General features: G+C 47.4%; 1 protein-coding gene across 1 annotated transcript; it reads right to left on the minus strand.

The window, feature by feature from the left end:
• Window positions 1-9,152: 9,152 nt before the first annotated feature.
• irf2bp2a (interferon regulatory factor 2 binding protein 2a) lies at window positions 9,153-11,688 on the minus strand. The gene is made up of 2 exons (XM_079280013.1): window positions 10,598-11,688; window positions 9,153-10,272 (listed from the first exon to the last, which is right to left on the minus strand). The coding sequence occupies exons 1-2, from the start codon at window positions 11,421-11,423 to the stop codon at window positions 9,554-9,556; spliced, it is 1,545 nt and encodes a 514-aa protein (XP_079136139.1). The 5' UTR covers window positions 11,424-11,688; the 3' UTR covers window positions 9,153-9,553.
• Between the last annotated feature and the right edge of the window lie 9,098 nt (window positions 11,689-20,786).

The raw sequence follows: 20,786 nt of genomic DNA on the forward strand, positions 1-20,786 counted from the left end.
GATTAGGTTGCTGTGGCACTTTGTGGCTCAACAGACTAATGACTTATGGTGCAAGTTGTGACTTTGCAACAGAGCCACCGCTCTGCTTGATGTATCTGAGGTCATTCTTTCACAATGCCTGATGGAGGAGTATACCCCTGCCAGTAATAACTCAGTCACAGCCAAGCTGCTTGCTGCAGGCTACAATCACCGGCCTGATAACATGTGCAGTGAGGACGACGCAATTCACACCCTGCAGAGCCCACGAAGGACGTATTTTACATTCATTTATTCTCTCAAAGACCTTATTGGATTTTATTTTCAAAGAAAGGTACATACAGTAGGTCTCCATGACCACCAAAAGTAACATTGAGCCAAGTCTTCTTCTCTGCTAGTAAACTCGCTCCTGTGTGCTACAATTACTGTGAGTGTTGAATTAGTAGCGTCACTGGTCTTGATCACATGTGAGCACAATGGGCCATGTCGTTGGTTGGGAAGCCAGTGAGGGATTGTGTCCATGTTGTTGCGACTCCTTCTGGTTGAATGAGGCCCCTGAGCAGAGGGGGCCTGGGGGGGGGGGGTTGAAGGTGAACTCTGCCCGATGCTCCCCGCTGGACAAGAGAGCAGTATGATTTCATTGAGCAATTTAAAGGAAGAAGGGACAAATGTAACGACATGGCGTTCTATGGGCTGTGTTGCTGTGTGTGCTCTCCTTGTTTCCCTGGCAACGGACACATTGCCATGCTGCAGTGCTACTGCTGGAAGTTGGCAGGCAGCCAGGAAGCACCCTGCCTCCGCACAATCGTACATTCTGTCTGTTGCCAGCACTATCACTCCAGCTTCACGCAGTTCCCATCTCACTTTTTTGGTTTCTCCATCTTTGTGGGTTTCTGAGACCAGCTGAACGCCAACCTGAAGGCTAATGACTCGGGTGGACTGTGTTGTTTGCGTGTGAAGGGAAAGAAAGGCAGCACCACGGGAAGGGAGAGGCAGAGCCAGAGAAAAACATGGAGGAGGGAGGGGCGACGGCTGTGCCATGAAGTGCTCGCATGTTAAGATGAATAGAGGGGAAGGTGAGCCTCGTGTTATGTTACGAGAACATAGTAGTGGCTGGAGGGGGGGTTGGGCTCTACATCAACAGATGGATAAACCCGGGAGAGGAATGCGTGCCAAGCGCCAAATGTATCAGCGGCTTGCTCGGGCATGAAAATGTCAGGTGTCAGCGGCGAGCCACGCGGTCGCTGCTATTCATACAATCCACCATGTGCTGGGTGTACACATAAGGCCTTGTGAATGAGGATGACGGGGGTTATGGGTAAGAGTGCTGCCAGGGAGAGCAGGATGGATAAGCGGGTGACTCACCTCTTTATCAGCTATGGATACAGTCAGCCTGAGAGGAGCCTCCGTGGCGTTATGTGTTCAGACAGGTTGGGAAGGGAAATGTCAACACCGGGGAGGCTTGATCGTGGCTAACAACCTCATTGACGCATGAGGGCTAGCATTATCTCATCTGCAGAGCAACACTCTCACACGGCTGGAAAAGGCTGTACTTAGACCCAGGAGTGTTGACTGGTCATGCTGGAAACAAAGCGACACGTGCTGTGTGTGCCCTCGTTTTTACGCCGCCGGCTTCACATAAATGACACATGTCGCTTGGAAGGGAAATTTTGCAAAAGCTCCACATTGGCTGGGAGCAATTTCGGGGCTTCTTCTGACTCTATAATTAGTGACTGGCTGGTGAACAAGTAACCCCATCAAAACACATCAGTTGGCATTTTGTTGCACAGCCTTTTCCAAAGCCCTCTGGGTCTGTGTCAACTGCGTCCTTGTCCAGACAAAGCCTTCTAAACCCGGGATTTCGTTTCCACATTGTGCCCCGGTGTCCCCCTCATTGTTGATTTTTCCACTATGTGCAAGGCCAGGGCATTTGTACCAGTCTGTTAGGCCCACGTCAAAAGAAAAGTATCCGCTGTTGACGGCTCGGCCATTCTTGTTATTCATGTCATGCCTGGTGGTTTAGTGGGGCAGGGAGCAGAATTTTCCAGAAGCAGCTGTGTGGTTGTGAAGCTGACAGTGCACCAGCCCAAAAGGGTTTCTATCTCCCTCCTTTCTCGCTCCAAAACCCTCCCACCCCTCCCTTCCCCTCCATCGGCATGCTTGGCTTGTTGCCCGGACTTACTCAAACTCACACTCAACCAGAAATATCCGCCCCCGGCCCCCCCCCCCGCCCTCCTCCTAGCCCCTGAACATATCCCTCTGGCTCAACAGAGAAGCTTCCATCACTCCGGATGACATTGGATCATTTTTCTCCCCCTGAACATTCCAGCCAAAGAGGAAGACAAGGGAGGGGTGCGGTTTCTGCTCTGTGATTATATCATTACAGAGCAGCAGCCATGTATACAGTATATTGAGCACAACCTGTCATTAGCATACTCTATTTGATGATGGCTAAATACAAGTGTGCTTTTGTTGGATCCAAGTGTGCTTTTGTTGGATCCAGCAAACTGGATGGCCTTTGTGCCAGTGCCGCAGAATTACACTCGGGAATGCTTTCTCCAAGCGCTCCAAATTTGAGACCAACCTTGAGCTATAAAAACCCGTCTCGTATTTACTGTACCATTATCCCCCCCCCCCCCCCCCAACACCTGTTGTGACATGCTCTGCCCGAGTTATCAGATACTCCGAAGGCTCTGCTGGCGGTCTAAATAAACCAGTCCGAGCGACACAGTTGTGTAATACACTCGAAGTCACCGGCTCCAATAATAGCACACACCTGTCAAACACAGGCCCCACTTGTTCTCTACGTTGACCTGACCTCCTCTCGCTCCTTAACTCCAACTCAAATGTTTCCACGGCTGTGAGACAGCATAAACACTTCTCGAGAGAAATGATTTCCAACACACGCAGACACAAAGAGAGGGAGGAACGCGAGGCGCAGGTAGAAGCAAGAGAATAGCGCATTTTGACAGGCAAGGGAGGGTGAACAAAGGCAATACAAGCATTATACTGCCTCTGCAGAGATTGTGCACTGGCTGCCACTATAAAGCCCTGATTGACAACAACATTAGCACTCAGAGGAGAAATTGCTCCCACTCACAGTTATGTAACAAACAAAGAAACTACAGCGAGCTCGTGGATGGGTATTATTATGCATGTGCTTATATATGTGTGTGCGTGTGCGTGTGTGTGTGTGTGTGTGTGTGGGCACGTACACACGTCACATTCGCAGATAAAGACAGAATATCTGAGTGTTGTTCTTATCTTCTGACAACTGTATGCCTTGAAGGAGATGAAAGGCGATGTACAACACACTGAGGATCTGTCAGGAATCCTGGTTTTATGCAGCACATAAAAGTTGTCCCAGACAGTTTTTGTGGCACTTTGTTGTTTGGCAACGCAACGGTGAAAGCTTAATTGTGCGGTTGCGGTGGAGGCAGCTGATCTCGCTGCATGCACACACTGAGCGCCGTGTCCCAGCTTGACCTGCCGATGATTGTGTGCGGCCGAGGCCCTGCGGGGGAGCGGTTTGGTAAACAGACAGGGACTCGAGGAAATGAGCGTCCCATAATGCATCACCACGGATCTGCTGACACGCCCCGGAGGCCGAGGCATTCATCACCCCACCAGCCCGTCCCCCCGTCAGGCTCTTCACAGACCAGCAGAGCAAAGGCAGCTTGCATTCAGATCAAACATTTCACTGCGTCACTGGAGCTGTTATCTCAACATGGATGTCTGCACCAGCACATTGTTTGAAATGATCTGCTTATTCTTCGTGCGGTGACTTCAGGCACATTCTGCCTTACCCTACATGGTACTACAGCATACGAGGCTTTGCACATAATGGCCCTAACGTGCCATCCCATCCATTTGAGTCCAGGCTCTTAGCTGACTAAAGCACCTCGGGAGTGCAGAGGGACAGACAGTCACCTGCTACCCCCCTATGCCTTTACCACAGATACACACACACACACACACACACGGCTAACCGCCACAAAGCTGACAGACACGCTCGTAGACAGTCAATCACTATGGTTGCATCGTGTTTTTGAAAGGGTCTGGCTCACTGTCTTTCTTTCAACACACGCGGCGTGTTGAGGAACCGTGGTTTCATTTGCGATTTGCAAAGTGCAGAGCGGCTGGCGGCGGATCCTTCCAGAGCAAAGCTGTGCTTTAGCTGCTGTTTACTTTTAGTGCGGCTTTAGATTGACGGCTGAATCTAACTTTAGCTCGGCTCGTGTCAGAGGTGGCAACAAGCATCTTACTACTGTGACTGGCATGCCCCCTCCCCTCTGTCTGGAAGGTAGAGTTCAGTCAGAGAAAAAGAGAAGTCGTGACTTTTGTTTTACACAACTGGATCTCTATAGATGTTCAAATGTGCAGGGGTATTTTTTTACATTCCAAATTTCATAAATGGAGAGCCTCTCCTGGGCTTTACTCTACAGCCATACTGTTGTGTACCAGACATTCTCGATTGCAGGAGATCACACTCCCCTCTCTCGCCTCCCATTTTTCATTTGGCATAGTAGCATCACGCCATCTTATCAGCTGATCCTGAGCCAGAAGCTTAGGAGTAGTTGCTCAGCAGAAAAAAAGGAGGGATTGTGCTGGGCTCGGCTATAATATGAGAAAAAGCCCAAATGCTCTTGGATCAGTCCCATGCTTTGTCCTCATCTCCACGTTGCCTCTTTCCCTTGTTAATTTTTCATCCTCTCTCCTTTCATCTTTTTGTGCTCCTTCCTCTGCATTCTGCTCACTCTCCTCCTCCTCTCTCTCTCTCTCTGCTCCACTTATACGATTTGGCAGCACTCCAATATCTGAGAAAAACATTGGAGGCATAGCCTCGTTTTGATGTCTGGAAAAGAGAGGGAGGGAGAGAGCGAGAGAGTCCTCATTTCCATTTCACAGACTTGATTCACGACAACAACCACAGCAGAGAGGAGGAATATAGTTATATCGAGAGTGTGAGCGTAACCGCCAGTCAGAGAGAAAAGGAAGGACAGCGGGGGAAAAAGGCAGACAGATGTAGATATGCAAGAAAAATAGAGAGAATTAGGTTCACAAAGTATGACGACGGTGTGTATAAAGAAGTGTAGAGGCAAACAAGTGTGTGTGTCGGGGAGGGGGAGGGGACGACACTAAAATATCTTAAAAGTATAATGAAAACATACATTTTGTTTGTGTGACCTCTAAAAGACACTGTTTTATGTTTCTTGCTGATACTATTCATAGAATATAGCCTTCATGCAACAACAACAAAAAGATTAAAACTCATTGAACTCCAGCACAGAACGATTCGTAAAGGCCGTTCGCAGTAATTGGGCCTCATACCAGTCTGAGAGCAAACAAATGTGGCACTCAGCACTGTAATCAGGCCTTCATGGTAACCAGGCCGGGCCAGGCAGATGTAAAAGAAAAAAAAAAAAACCTCTGTGGAGCAAGCCAATAATCAGAAGGGAAATTGTACACGTCTTGCGGATTCAGCCGTGCTCCTCCTAATTGCTGGTTGGAGCTCCGGCTTCTCCCCCGGTGCTGAGAGCAGAAACCGTCATTACTAGTCTCGCAGGAGCCTGAGCCCAACTCCAAAGGGAAACTTTGATTGATGAACAGAAGAAGAAAAAAGAGGCAGTTACGAGCGTGCCCTCGATACAACATTTGCTGTGACCTTGTTTTCCCTGACAGGTCTAAAATTAACCATGCGGATCAGTTATACTGGGAGGGGAGAAATGTGGACCAGATTCTGCTTTTGGCGCGTCCCAGTCTCCGCTCGCTTTCAGGGGATTACAGCAGCACGAGCATGCCTCTTGATTTATTGTGCTAAACATAGATTCATTTGTGAAACAGCTGGCTACACCGAGTGCTTCACTGTCTCCCGCACATCCCCTCCCTCCGCTCACCCACTGGGCCATATTCAACGTTTTAATGTAAAATAAATGCCAAAGGATTTGAATTTATAATGCACTCCAATGTAGATGTCGTCAGCATGAGTGCCATACTCTTTCGAAGGAAATGACTGTCTATAAATGTGATTCGTAGGCTTATAATGATTCTGTAAGTATTTCTCCACCACACCAATAGTTAAGCCAGCGGAAGTGAACCAGAAACATCAAACACATGCTTATCTGAGCGGGCTAGAGAAAACGCTCCGAAGACAACGAATGTGAACCCTGACCAACCCAGTTATGGCTTTACTATCACAGCAGCATCTTTTGTGTAACACTGCATACCGACCTGCACTTTAGTTAACCATTGAAAGGAGAGGCGGGAAGGCAGCCGACTCTCTGCGTCACCTATCTGTTATTGCCTTTCACTCAGCTTGATTAACTAGACTCTTGCATAAATCAAACGGTCAATGTGGAATTTTATGACCATTGATGTGTTGCAGCAGCTTGATAAAGAATGTCTGGGTCGGGGCCATTTTTCTTGCTTGGATCTATGCAAACTGCTACATGCCTGTAAGCTAAACCGCCGCGCAGCTTCAGTCAAAAGCTACTCCGATAACGCAGCGGAAGGAGGAGGAATCTAAATGAATCTTTGCCTCAGGTGATATCAGTTTCACCTGGACTTCACCTGGCTCTGTCTCAGACGCTATGTCTTACTCGGTGTGCCGTGAAATGGTTCCAGGGTAAGAGCACATCAAAGTCAAACAATGTTTGTCTCATAAGCAGGAGCTTAAACATTAAAAAAAACCTGAAGGATCCTATAGTACACACAACGGAAAGCATGTGAGTCATTAAACACACACAAGGCACCTGCGTGATCATACTGAAAACAGAGGAGAGCGGTCGCACAAACAAATCAAATATATATATGATCATAAATATTCAAGCTGAACTCCATGCCATCAACTCTGCGTGACCTTGTCTTCACATGGCGGTTGTTTACTGAAATCACTCCATCATGTTCCACAGCATCTGCTGTGCACCGGTTTCAATGGTAACTATGCAACTCCAGAGCACTGTGTTATGACAGAGCCACTTCCAGGGACACATTATCACCGCATTAGATACGGCGGCCGGCTATTTTAGTCAGCACTGAACAAACAGGTATTGGATCTGCTGCGATAAATCTTTACGGGAAGAGAGAGAGAGAGAGAGAGAGAGAGAGCGAGAGAGAGAGAGAGAGAGAGAAGAAAGAATTCGTGAGAGAGAGAGAGAGAGAGAGAGAGAGCGAGAGAGAGAGAGAGAGAGAGAGAGAGAGAGAGAGAGAAGAAAGAATTCGTGAGAGAGAGAGAGAGAGAGAGAGAGAGAGAGAGAGAGAGAGAGAGATGTTCTCTTGTGCGTCGTTGCATCATACTTCATGGCCGGCTATTAAAACCTGCCTTCCTTGGATGTGGCAATTTCAAGCACACTGTCATAAGGAACAAGTAGGTCAAAGTGCCAACTATTAACAAAAGAAATCTCTGAGAACAGAATGTGCGATGGAATATGCAGTGGGCGTGTTGTTGGTGAGCACATTGAAGTGTTAACCTTTATCAAACTGGGCTGCGTTTAAAGTCCAACTGATAAGATTAGTCTCCAAAGAACGGAAAAGGACCATAAACAAACAGCTGCCTTCAAAAGAAAAAAGCATACTCTGGAAAAACAGGTTTCTGTCGGTGAAAAGCTTCTCGGCCTCAAATGACATTGTGAAAGCTGGTTTTTCTTTTGGCCGGGGAGTTCGTTCAGTCAATCAGGGGACTAGAAAGATCCGTGCCCCTCTTCGTTGACTAAACAGTTGGGTGCAAAGGCTATGTTTTCATTCAACATTATGAATCAATCAGGTAAGAAGAACACCATGCAGCTTATTACAGAGCGGGTAATCCCTGTTAAGACTCTGAGGTGCCTACCAAAATACATTTTCAACACAGCGAGGTCAATGAATGCTGAATTGAGGAACAGCTTCATGGGCACCAATGGAACTAAAGCACAAAAAAAGCGTCAACGCAAGAGCCTCCTATGGGCACTTGATAACCCCCCCCCCCCCCCCCAAAGAAAAAACTATCTGCGGGCCATGGCTGATATTTGGGAGCTGCACTGACGGCTCGAGTAAAACGCGAGCAGGATGTCTCAAATACTTACGCACCTGCCTACTACACCAAGTCCCCCCCTCCCCCTCCTAGATATGAATCTCCATGGCAGTGTCCGCTTGCTGCAGTGTCAGCAGCGAGGGAGTGAGATTTCTTTGTCTGAGGGAGCGAAAAACAGCCTCCAGATTGCTTCTCTTTTGCAGACACAGTAACTGCAGCTTGGCACATAACGACCCCGTGAGGCGCCCACTGCTCGTAGAGAGGAGTCTGGCTGCCTACTTGCCATTACGAAGACAGAATTGCTGTTTTTACGGCCTCGCCGCCATGAATCTGCAACAATTAAATTTGCATCTGAAGAGATACAGACCGTGGTTGGTATGTAGGGCAGCAGCAGCGTTATTGTTTACTCTGAAAGAGCACACATTGCATACCGAGGCATCGCGGAGGCATGTTGCAGCGTCCGTGACGTTGAAAGGGGGTGTTGCTGCAGTGCTAATGTGTCGAATTCACGCTTGGAGGGTAGTTTGAAATGCTGAGTTTTATTCATACGTTGTGGGTTTGCGAACTGCTCAGTGAATGAAAAAGCTGGATTGTGTCACGAATAACCAGTTTGTCTGGAATTAAAAACCTGAACACCATTATGTCAAACACAATTGTGCATACAAGCTTGAAAATGTGTGGCACCAGCGCACCAGGCTAAGAATGTCGTCCAGGGCGGAACGTTTGGGCTGTGCGGTTACACAACGCGGTTACACGATGGTATCATGTTGAAAATCATGCACTGTCTCACGTTACTGACTCAACAGATTCCAGCTGACTGAACATGACTTGGCTCCTATTTCTGTACGCTGCCATCAATTACAGCGATGCACATGCTGGACCAAATTTGGGACAGAATGTGTCTTGTTTTTGGAGGGGGGGGGGGGGGGGGGGGGTGTTTTTTTTTTTCCACCCATGCTTTTCCATGAATCATAAAAAGGCATGTGTGCAGATAAAACAAGTCCTGCAGCTCGAAACAGCAGCCTGCTTTATGTTGTGCAGCGTAAATCAAGTCTCCTGAGCCGTCACAACAAGCCTGCGTAGCAGAGCACAGAGCTCCTATCTCACCATCTGTCCACAGGTTCCTGTGTAACGTATTCACTCAAATGAAGCAAGCCCAGACAATAAGTTCATACAAGATCAGAAATTGTATTTGGCAATTTTTAAACAAGTGCATACAAGTACAGCTAAAAGCATTTCAGTTTTGCCAAGTGCTCGTAGAGTAGCATTAGTCACATTCTACGTTAAACAGGAACTGCCACCAGACCTAGAAGTACATCAAGAATTGTGTTAAACATCAACAAAGAGGAACGTAGTCCATTATAATGAGTACATACCTTTATCTTCAAAAATATAGAAACACAATGTATTCAAAAATCAAAAATTATACAACCATGTTTACGAAGTATACTCTTCCCTTGGGTCCAATATGTACAAGTCCGTTAGTTTGTTTGAATGGTATGTATGTGATATTTATATATTTATACTCATATTTTTGCTTCCCCTCCCCAAAGAAGTGTTCAAACAAAATCAAGGGTCCCTCTCCTTTTTTACTTTGACGTCTCCTGCAAGGATGGTGGCGATTTCTCCTTGCATGAAAGCCCACGGTACGTTCGAGCCAACCAGGGGACATTTCTCTCCACTTGGACAGTACACTTCACCCGTGGCACCTTGCTGCTTTATGCTTTCCCTCGAGCACGGGAAGCAGAACTTGTGCGAGGGCACAGACGGGCACTGAACAAAGTGTGTGTCCTCCAAACGCTCGTGGCACAGCGTGCAGCACAGGGGTATGCTGCCGGGTACCGAGGAGTCCGGAATGCTTTGGGGGTGCACTTGGTCCATGCTTGGCACGTGGGGCGTGCCCGCGCCAGACGCATCTCTCTGCGCCAGCCTCCTCTGATTCATGGAGGACGGCGACAGGGGACTGTTGCTGTTCCTCCGAGTGGTGGAGTGGACCTGGTTGCCGTCCTTGGGAGAGCTGTTCCCACCCGCGTTGTCTGCCGCCATGATGAGAGCCGCCATGGGGGACTGGCCGTTCTGGGCCGCCTCAGGCGGGGTGGTGCGGGAGTGGGGGGATATTGTGGAAGGGGGAGAGCTGAAGCTTGGCTGGGGAACTGGAGGCATTTTCAGTCCGTCAGTAGGTGGTGGTAACCACTGCTGTCCTTCTCCATTGAGCTTGGCAGCGGTCCCCTCTCCGTCTGGTTCTGGAGAGGCTTTTCTCTTCATGCTCCGGGGGTGTTTTCCTCTGTCTGGAGGTGGGAAAGGGTTAAACAGAAATAGTTGAGTCGCACAGCTCAGACATGGCTCAACAATTACACTGGTGGAGAGACGTGCACTTTTGCCGTTCCCTGCTGCACCACAGAGTACAAAACAATAATAACAAACACGACAAAATCGTTAAAAAAATACAATGTATGCACCGTGAATTTTGCAGACCTACTACTAGATTTATCATTTTGCACGTTATTAACCTATTCATGTGCACGAATGAGTAAATTAAGATCACATAAAATTGAATATTGCACAGAAATTACAAAAAAAGATTCTTGAATTTCAACACTGCTGGGTGCTTACCTGGCTTGGAAGCCGTGGCGCTGGTCTCATAGACCATAGCCCTTTGTTGCATGGCCGCATGGTCCTTCTTGAACCTGTTGTCGAACGTGTGCAGAGCCATCAGGTCCCTCACCGTTTTGCCCTTGCCCATCCAGTCCGGGTCTGCCCTGTTTTTGTGGCTCTCGGAGAGCTCCGGCGTGAGACTGTCCGGTCTGTGCTTCTCCTTCCCGTCTCTGTCGTGCTCGGTGCTGGAGACCGAGGCGGGTCTCTTGCCCATGTCGGCGGGACTACCGCCCGCCAGTGCGGAGGGAAGTCCCATCTGGCCCGGTCTTCCGTTGACTGCGTGCACCGGGGGCATGTTCCCGTTAACCAAAGGCACTAGATTTGGGGGGACCGCGCTATTCCTGCGCGGGTTGGGACTCTGGCGGTTTAGCTCTGGCGGCTCGTCGGGCTTAGGAAATCCATTGGGGACGGGAATGCCGTTCGCCTGCCTGCCAGACTGGTACTCTGGACCCAGCCTCGGTGGGCGGTCGGAGGAGAGCGGGTAGCGGTCCAGAGGCTGCGGCGGCCGGGAGCCTTGGTCTCCCGCCGCAGCGTGGTTGATCGCCTGGATCTCTTTCTGCGACTTCCCCGGCCCGGGAGACCTGCCCTCCTGAAACCCGTGAGCCCGCTTGAGCTGCCGCGCCGTATCGATGACAAACTCAATGCGGTCCGCTCCTTCGTAGTTGACACATCCCCTGCAGACGGGCTCGGTAAAATCCCAGATCATGGCCCACGGCATGCGGGGCAAGTCGCATAAATAACACGACTGCCTCCTGGAAGAAGCAGCGACCGCCGCGGACGACATAGCGCTCGTCGTCGACCCCCCGAAAAGAAACCCAAAATGTTGTTTTCCCTTTTCCCTGCTTTCCTCCGAGCTCCCTTTAAAAAAAGCCAACAAAGATCAAGTTCCGGTTGTCGAGAGGAAGAAAAAAAATACACAAACGGCGTCTTCTCCCGACTTTTAGAGCGACAACGTTGAAGTTTTAGAGGGAGCCGTTCATGTCGGTGTGTACTTTACTACGGCGCTCCTCTATCTATCTCCACTGACTCTCTACTACTGGCTCAATGTGGAGCAGTGACGTCACCACGGAGCTCTAAACGCCTGCTTCCACTTCAGTTTCTATTGACTTGATTTCTTCGACAGACCCCCCCCCCACCTCCACCCCCTCATCCTCCCCCCCCCCCACACAGTTTACTGCAGCCTCTGTCACTCACTTCTTTTTATTTATTTAATTTTAATGTAATCACTTGAACCTCGGCCAGAACTGCACCCAGTTCAGCCTCACCGCCGCCTCCGAGTAAAAGGAATAACCTCCTGTTATTATTATCAAACCTGCAAAAAAAGAAATATGGCACCGTCGACACCAGCGAGCATGCAGCGAGAATATTTTTTATTTTTCTCTGTGAACAAACGTGGCTGTAGGTTAGCAGTAGACCGCCAGGGGATAGAAAGAGAGAGAGAGAGTCGCCAGCTCCTCCAGTTGACGGCTGCTTTGTCCTAAATTCAGAGCATTATCCGGTTCAGGCTGAAAAACGCACGCTGCAGCTTGTTTTTCTCAATGCACAGCGCCTCGACGCCATGAGCTGCTACTACTACTGCTGCTGTGCAATGGATGAGGTGGGTCGAAAACAACTGTAATACAGTGGCAGTTTTATAGACGTATACAATGAAGCTAGAACATGTTGTGCAGAAAACATAACAGTGTTTTTGTTTAAGCAGCAAATGCAATATATTGGCCATATTTGATAATGATTGGAGGGGTGTTACTGCCCACGTTTTCGTGTCAGCTTACCAACATGAGTTCAACACGGACAGACTGGATTTTTTTTTTTTTAGCACTGGTTGGACAATAATTTCCTGCCCTGTTAATATATAAAATGAGAGAGAAAAGCGCCTCCGTTAGCCAGTAACCAGGAAGCTCTGTCATGAGGTGGGGATTTCCAGCCAGTGTGTTGTAAGCTTGAATGGATCGGGCTTACAGCATGAATATAGCTCTGCCCACATGAACTGAGCAGTCAGTCATCCAAATCTGCCACCACCAAATGAAATGACACAGGAATGAATCAGCCAGTCAGACTCCTTTTTTTATTATTATTCTTTTTTTTTAGTAAGCGCATAATTAAACACAAAATCAGAAGTGTTAGTATCGAGGTGTAGCAAGTTTAATGATTCGACTATTATGTTTTACATGATGGAAAATGTTTCTAGAAACAGGTCATATGCCAAAAAAAAAAATCCCCAGCCAAAAACCCCCGTGAAGTAAAAGTGTATGTTTGAACTGGAGGAGTGTCCCAGTAGTTCAGTTTCCTGCCTCTCATCTGGGCTCATTCCAACTCATTGCAGCTTAGCCTCGGGCTTTGGGTGAGGCAATGCGTCTGTAACCTGCAGACACAAAGCAGGATGTGTTTGTGCAAGTCCATGTGACCTTGGAAAGAGGAAGCAAGATGTTTAGTCACGTACCCTCATCCGCCTCACCCATCGACGGGATGTCGAGCCGTTGGCGAACAAAATAACAAAGTTGCCGCCAAGCAGATATAATGGCAGTGCAGTTGCCATATGATTTAACTTGATTGTTTCTGTAAAGCACGCCTAACAATGCAACGCAACGATATTCCCTTGAGGAGATCACATGGTTTTAGTGCCGTCAGACTGTAAACTACTGTATAAACACATTGTTTCCCATCTCAAACCTCAATCCGTGTTGGGTGAACAACACTAGGAAGTGTTGTAACGCTTTATGACACAGTTAGAAAATGACTGCTGTGAGGGGCAAAAATAAACACATTCTTTCCTTGAGATTGGTGGGAAACGGTTGCCTAATGCTTTGATCCTTCGGTTTCCACTCAGCCGATTGTTGTGCAAGCAAATAGCTACACACTATTATGCAACACGGAGGCATGCTGGGATTCAATTAAATCCTAAATGACCTGCTTCTATAATGGGAAGATCCACTGATTTAAAGTAAAAGCTGCAGCGGCTGCAAAGCACAGTTGTAATGAGCAGAGGCGACAGAGAACTGAGAGGAAGCCAGACTTGCACAGATGGCTGCGACTGGCAATATGGAGCATGTGCACAGTAAAACCAGCACAGTGAGACCCCGGCTGGCGGCCATAGCATTTGAGCCACTAAGCCAGGTAGAGTAGTTCTGTAATGCTGTTTTTAACTATTTTCTTTTGCCGAGCGGTATGTCAATTGAGACATGCTAAATAGCTGAATAAAGAGTGAAAGGTAGGTGACGGCTAGGGAAATACCCGGCATGTGACAGCATTGCAGGCCTGATGAGATGACGTTATTTTGCTTCTATCGCTTTCTGAGCCTGTTACATTTTATATTGCCCATCTTTTATTCATGGGAGCGAATCATTACAAAGTCTCTCTGAAGTTTTCTGCCAAATACAAACACGGCGCTGGATGTTTTCTTCGTCCTTTTTTTCTTTCTGTGCTTCTCCTCCACGAGAACAACATTCATGTTATATAACCCTTTTTTAGCACAACTGCTGAAGTGAGCAGCAACCTCCACTATAACATGTTGCACAGGCATAACAAAGGGAGGTGAATGCAGGACGTGTGAGGACATTTCACTGCAGTCGAGCAGTCGTCGTAGTGACCCGCCTTGCAGATTAATAGCTGCACAGAGTGGCAGACGGTGGAACATGTCAGGAGGGTGAATGTAAGGACTAATGAATGAATTAAACAGCCCCTATATGTGTAACAGCGAGCAGTAACCATGAAGATTATCACAGTACCCCGACTACCATATATATCCTGTTCACAGTGCTATTTTTAGCCACGGATTTGCTCAGCGAGGATTAGAGCGCAGATACAAATTTGGGGAGCTCTGAAAGATAACGCCACAACATCCGTCTGTCAAATTAGCTGCTTCCTGTATTTCAATGTTAGTTGGAAGACGTTGTATTGATTTGTCTGAATGGATTGACACCGGATCCTGGATGCATGATGCAGAGAGGCGATGTGCAGCGTGTGCACAGAAACACGAATTGGGACATTTTTTAAGGAGTCTGCTTTGATTTAGGTATAAAATGGTGGAATTCAAATAAAATGGAGGGTCGACGGCGAAAGGGAAAAAATGTGCTGGGCGGCTGGAATCTGGGGGCTGGAGGCTGCAGAGGTGATGTCATTGGGCCAGAGCAAGAGGCGAGTGAAAAACAAGTCTCTCTCTTTATTCTGATCCTCTTTGCAGTCCCGGTGGGGGTGGGGGCCTGGCAGCTGGCCAAGGCAAGGGCTGCTGGGAAATGGCAAAGGATGCCAAGCAGGCCCCACCGCCAACATTAGAAGCTCACATCTTTGTTCTCAGAAACCTGGTGTGCTGCCAAAGGCCTCATTTCGGCTCCATGGCATGATTACACTGGATGTAGGCCAACTACTGAGAGCTTGCTCGCTCTCCCTCCCTCCCTTTCTCACTCTTCCTTTATGCTCCCTCCCTAGGCTCTCTCTCTATCTATCTCTCTCTCTCTTTTTCCACTGCCTTCAAAAGCGTTCTGCCAAACATGCAGCAGTTGCCATGGCTGCAGAGAATGGAACATAAAAAAAGTGAGTAATGAGTCAGGCTTGGACCCAGATGTGCCACATGTGTATCCATTTAGAAAAAAAAACCAAGATGGTAACATATCCCCTTAATCTGCCGAGCTCGTCGGGGGACAGACAACTCAGTAAATAGCAGAGGGTAGAGCGGAGGAAATAATCCCCACAGAAAAATGTAAATGAACATTGTTTTCACATCCATTTTTAAACAGAAGGTAGTTTCAGAGTCTGCTTTGGCAACCAGGAACAGAGAGACCTGAACTTTGCTTCTGTAATGCTTTGGTAAGCTTGCATGCAGTGTGAGCTGACGACATAGTTTCCCGTCGAGTGGAAACCCCCGAATATCTTCAGACACAACCAGACATTGATGTAAACAAATGTCTGGTTTCCCTGGCCTCTTGTTGCAAAATCAGCACATAGTTAGAACCAGAATCTGAGGACAGGCCTCAATTCATAAGCTACTGTTAGAATAAGTAACACCTGCATATCTAAATGGCTTCTCACTTATTGCCCTTAGAAGGCTGTTTCACCCCTGACTCATGGTTGTTATGTTTAGCTTAGTGAGCTGAGCTGTGCAATCATTCCAGCTTTGTGACCGACTCAGAAAAAATGTTCAAAATGTCATTCTGCTGTACACGCACGCACACATCCATGCAGTCATTGACATAATGCATTCCCTCGCCCTTAACATAAGTGTAACCATCACAACTAAATGCCTGACAACAACCCTACACAAATGTCCTCACTTTTCTTAAATGTCCTCACTCTGAAGGTCTACAACTCGAAATGGTCCTCACAAAGATAGATGTACAAGTAAACACACATAAACACACACATAAGGACTGTACAGTAGCACTGCGCTGGTTTATGTACGGCTGGTTTGTTCTTACACCTTGATAGATCCTCATGCGAACCCCCAAGAGACACATCCAACTTCATTATAAGGACCTTCATGGTGCATACGCAGCATGAATATGTGTGTACCGTCGGAGCCTGAATGTGTGTATATGTGTTACAGGAACGTTTATATTTGGACACATGGCATTTTTTCCTCCAGCCTCGTTTCTTGACAAAGGTTACATTTCTTTCCTCATTTTTTTGTTCTTTTTGAGCCAAGAAAACTAAAGAGGTGTGTTATGTAACCTCTTCCTCTGAGCCAAATAAAAAACTTTCCCAAAGTAGGCTTATTTATTACCGGAGCTCCTGTCTGTTTTTGAGCAGCCATGCTAGAAAATGGACTCTGACGTCCCCGGCACAGCAGTTACCATCAGAGCACTCGGGTGTCTCATAACTCAGCAGTGCTGGCATCATTTTCACGTTGCTACCTTTTCTGTCAATAGTTTGAACACCCATGTGATTTGTATTTACCCCTTTGCATGTATTAATTCAGCCGAAGAGTTGGATAAAACCCTGGTGAATAAAACCTAAAAATATGTGTGAACATGCATATTTATAACTCCTTTTATTTAGCAGATATTTCAGGGTTGGGATTGGAAGGAGATCAAAGCTGCTCCTGTTCCAGTAGCATTTGCCTTGAAAGCAGAAGGGATATGCGGAGTAATTTCTGTGATGTATAGAAAACAAAATAACACGACTGCGAGAGCAAGGGAAACCAAGAATAGTCTCTTTATTTTGAGGAAAATTCTTCATTTATAGCATGTAGCTTATTCAGATCAGGAAAGTAGGAAGGATTATGGGGGAATGCGCCTGTGTAATGCATCGTTTACATCTGTTGTGGTTGCATTTGGAAAGTGATCGCTCTTAATTTTTCCCGCAGTCACATTCTAAACACATTTACTTGGAAACAGCCCTATTTTGGTCGTGGTCATAACTCAGCCGCGGTTCCCGTTACAGATTCCACAGATGCCTCCCTGCCCTCCCTTTGATTGTCTGGTGGTTTATGGAGGATGTTTCATCATGTGCTGCGAGCGTCCGTGCCAGAGATGTCCTTCCTCCCGTATCCATAGAAGTGCAAGTTGTCACGATGGTGTGGCATTCATTATCCGCCTGTGGTTTTGGGGGCCTGGCTCCTGAGCAGCTGGGGAGCATCGGTTGTCACATTCAGCCTCCCGCCGCGCTGAAAGATGGGAGGGCAGGAGATGAGTGCTGTCCTCCTGTCTGTGTGATAAAGCCCCCTTAACCACAGCGTCTGGGCATCTGGGCACACGACGCCTCACCTCCCTCGTCCACATCAAAGCCCTGTCTCAGAAAACAGCTCCCTGTGAGGAGCTGGAATAGAAAGAAGCTGGAATGACGAGTACAACCGCGCGTGTGTGAATTCACCGAGGGTAATCGCAGTGTCTTACAACTTGGGTCTTATTTTTGTAGCTTTGACCAATAATTACCATCGGTAACCGTAGCTTATGTTTTCAGTTCGGTTTGCTCGTTTGTCTGTTTGTTGGCAGGATTACAGAAAAAAGATTTGGCCCTCGGTGGAAGGGTGTAGCATTCGGCCAAGGACGAACCCTTCACATGTTGACGTGTTGGCGCGAATCCGAACTCACAGGGTGGATACATGAATGATTCCTCACTTTTGTTTACATTGCGAGATAGGGCACTTGTCCTTGGCTTCTATCTGTTGCGATAATATTTTGCTCACAAAATGAATTGCTTGAATCTGGAACATGGCGACGTAGCAACAACAATGTCTGCGAAGGCAAGAAAAGAACAGTCAGATAGGCTGTTTCTATCTGTACGACTTTATGTGCAGGTGAAATCAAACGTGAGCGTAAACGGGTGATGTTGTTGACGCAGCATGGGTCTGATAGATCGATTAACAACCCGGTCTGTAGACTGTGACGGATGTTCACAAGCGACAGTTGGGGTAATAATATTCCCATTCAGCAAATTGATTGAACACCATGGATGGATAAAGTGCCGATAGAGGTAAGGCTGTTTTGCTGACTTTGTAAACTACCTCACAGTGACGTTAGCTTGTCACTCAAGTGAGGCGAGACACCATTAATAAAGAGAACAGCATTACATTTACAACACGGTTCATGAGTAGGTTGTTGCATTTTAATTATGTGTTTAACTTGGTTTAGACATTTTTTTATTGAGAGCCCTTGTGAGTAAAGTGTTATTACTGATGGTAATGTTGGCCAAATCTACAGAAATACATCCCTAGTTGATATAAACCTGGAAGTATCCTTTAAGACACATTCAATTATTTCCATCCCATGTGTTTTTTATGGAACTGAAAGTGATGACAGCCTTTATTTTGTGAATCACATGACCGCATGCGGTAAACTTTATCTGTGACAAACCGGTTTTGCAGCAAGTAGGAAAGATGTTGTCATGCATGCATTTCATTAACAGGCACATAGTGGCTCATCCAGTCATAGTCTCCCACAACAAGCTCAGCTACAGTAATACTGTGAGAAGCACATGGGATGAATAGCAGAGCCTTGACGCAACAGTGAAGTCCCAATACAAAAGGCAGCACTGTGGGAAAGTTCAGTGCCCTTGAAGGAGCCCGATAAGCCGGAGGTGATATGAACCCACGTGTTTGCATCGTGCAAATTTGTAACGACTACGAGCTGATCGAGAGCCGTCTTACGCCATGTGTTCGCAAGAAAACCTGCCTGTCTAAAGGTCACATGCAGCTGGGTGTGGTGAACGCTATCTGCGTGATCTCAGCCTGTGATGGTAATGTAATGAGTGTTTTACACAGTTGACATACAGGTTTGGACGGAGGCTGTTTTTCAAACGGTTTAAACATATGAGATTGTAATTACTTCTCTCCCTCCTTATGGTGAGTGATGGGATCCACATTGTTCAGCAGCGCTCACAGATGTGTAACTTGACCTTGCTCTATGCAAATCCCTTGAATGCTCTCTCTCTCTCTCTCTCTTAACAAAGAGGGATAAAGTTCACCTACAGCGCGTTGCCACACAATGGCAGGGAGGAGCCAGACGGCCTTGATGCGGAAATGGTTTCCCACTGAGTGACACGTCTGGCTACACCCAGGGTTGCCATGAAGGACAAAACACCCACACTCCTTCAACACTTTTATTTTCACATGGACATAATCTACTTTGCTCATCAACAAACAACTTTTGCGGAGACCTCATTCTTTCTCCTCTCTTGATATGAAAACAAACAGAAAACGATCTCATCGGAAAAAAATGCTGTTGCCTAATATTAAGACGAGCAAAGTTCACCTCCCAAGTAACCGCAGCGCACTCGCATGATCCTTGCCAAGTTAACCATTTACGGCGAGGAGGAAGAGGAGAGGCTCATTCTGGGCAAACAGGGTGCGGTGTGTGTGCTGTTTGAACGAGTTAACCCGGCCACCCGCTATACCTCGCCCCTCTGCTCATTAACACACAACATGCAGCAGCATGAAACCCGTCGGCCTGCAAGTCGGCCTGAGACAAAAGGCGACAAAACAATGCAAGCGGGGCGGTCGGAGCAGCGCTCCCATTATGAAACCGCTCTGTCACAAGACAAGCGACTCACAGGAATGCTGTTGTGACACATGCACTCCGTTGACATAAGGGTTAAACATTGAACCGCTTACACACACACACACACACACACACGCACACACACTTGAGCCGCCAAAAGGGCGGGAGCTGTAACGGCTGCAGCACCGGTTGGTCGGCAGTTGTGTATTTGTCTTTCCACTTTTGCTGCCAGGTGCACCGCAGTGTAATGATTCACACAGATGCAATACTCCACGCGGCACATTGCCTCGTATGTTCGGAGCTCTGCAGAGGTCGCCGGGTGCACTGTTGAACGTCATGTGCTGATCTCCGGCTCGGTGCCGGTGCAGAGGGTTCAGCGGGAGTTCAGCACAGATTCATTATTCATGCGTTTCTTCTGTACACCATGTGATGGCCTCCTCGCTCTGAAAAGGTTAAAGTGCTTGAATGTTCTTCCACTAGTTTTAGTTTTTCTTTTTTTTTGTTGTAGATGTGGAGTAACAGAACATGAGAGAAGGTTTATGCATTTATGCACTCGGTGGGCCTGGATTTTAAAAAAGTGGTCAGGGTTTGCGATTCAGTGATTAGCGATTTAAACGTAGCCATGACACGTAAGCACAGGAAACGTATGGGTGGAGTTCTTTACAGAATGGTGTGTTCAGTTTAATGTGTGTTGCCACTGCTTTGAAAAATAAAAACCCTGCTTAACAATTCTAGGAAAGCCAAGCCACCTGGAAATCTCATGACTTCCTGGATCTAATTCCAGGCCGAGCTATCAGGCAGCTTTCACTGAGGGGTGTAAACGTTGACTGTCAGGCATGTTCGCCAGAGCCAGCGTTGAATCAGGCATTAGTGGAATGCCTGCAGTGAACTCAAATGCCCCGGCAAAGCCCTGATTATATTTTCTCCCTGTCCTTTTATAGTACACCGTGAACCGGCGGGACTCGTGTACAGGCCCCTGCACACTCTACATGGTCTATTCTTGTTGTTCTCGAATGCAGTCTGCATTTTCCTCCAACCGTATAATAACAGCCGTTATAGCTATGGCTTGCCGTCTTCATAACCTGCAATTGTGATCTGAAATGCGCACGGAGCAAATAAGGCAAGAGAGAAAAAACAGAGCGAAGGTATGACACCACCGGGGGAGAATCCAGAACATAAATCCCCTCTCATGTCACGGCGTGCTGTGTCGGCGGACC

Source organism: Melanostigma gelatinosum, assembly GCF_949748355.1.
Source record: "Melanostigma gelatinosum genome assembly, chromosome: 12".
Lineage (NCBI taxonomy): Eukaryota > Metazoa > Chordata > Actinopteri > Perciformes > Zoarcidae > Melanostigma > Melanostigma gelatinosum.

Bases quoted from the DNA above. Each gene is read 5' to 3' on its own strand.
- irf2bp2a (XM_079280013.1), bottom strand. From the start codon at position 11,423: ATGTCGTCCGCGGCGGTCGCTGCTTCTTCCAGGAGGCAGTCGTGTTAT. The intron at 10,273-10,597 runs GTAAGCACCCAG...TCCCACCTCCAG, and splicing joins CGCCACGGCTTCCAAGCCAG to ACAGAGGAAAACACCCCCGG.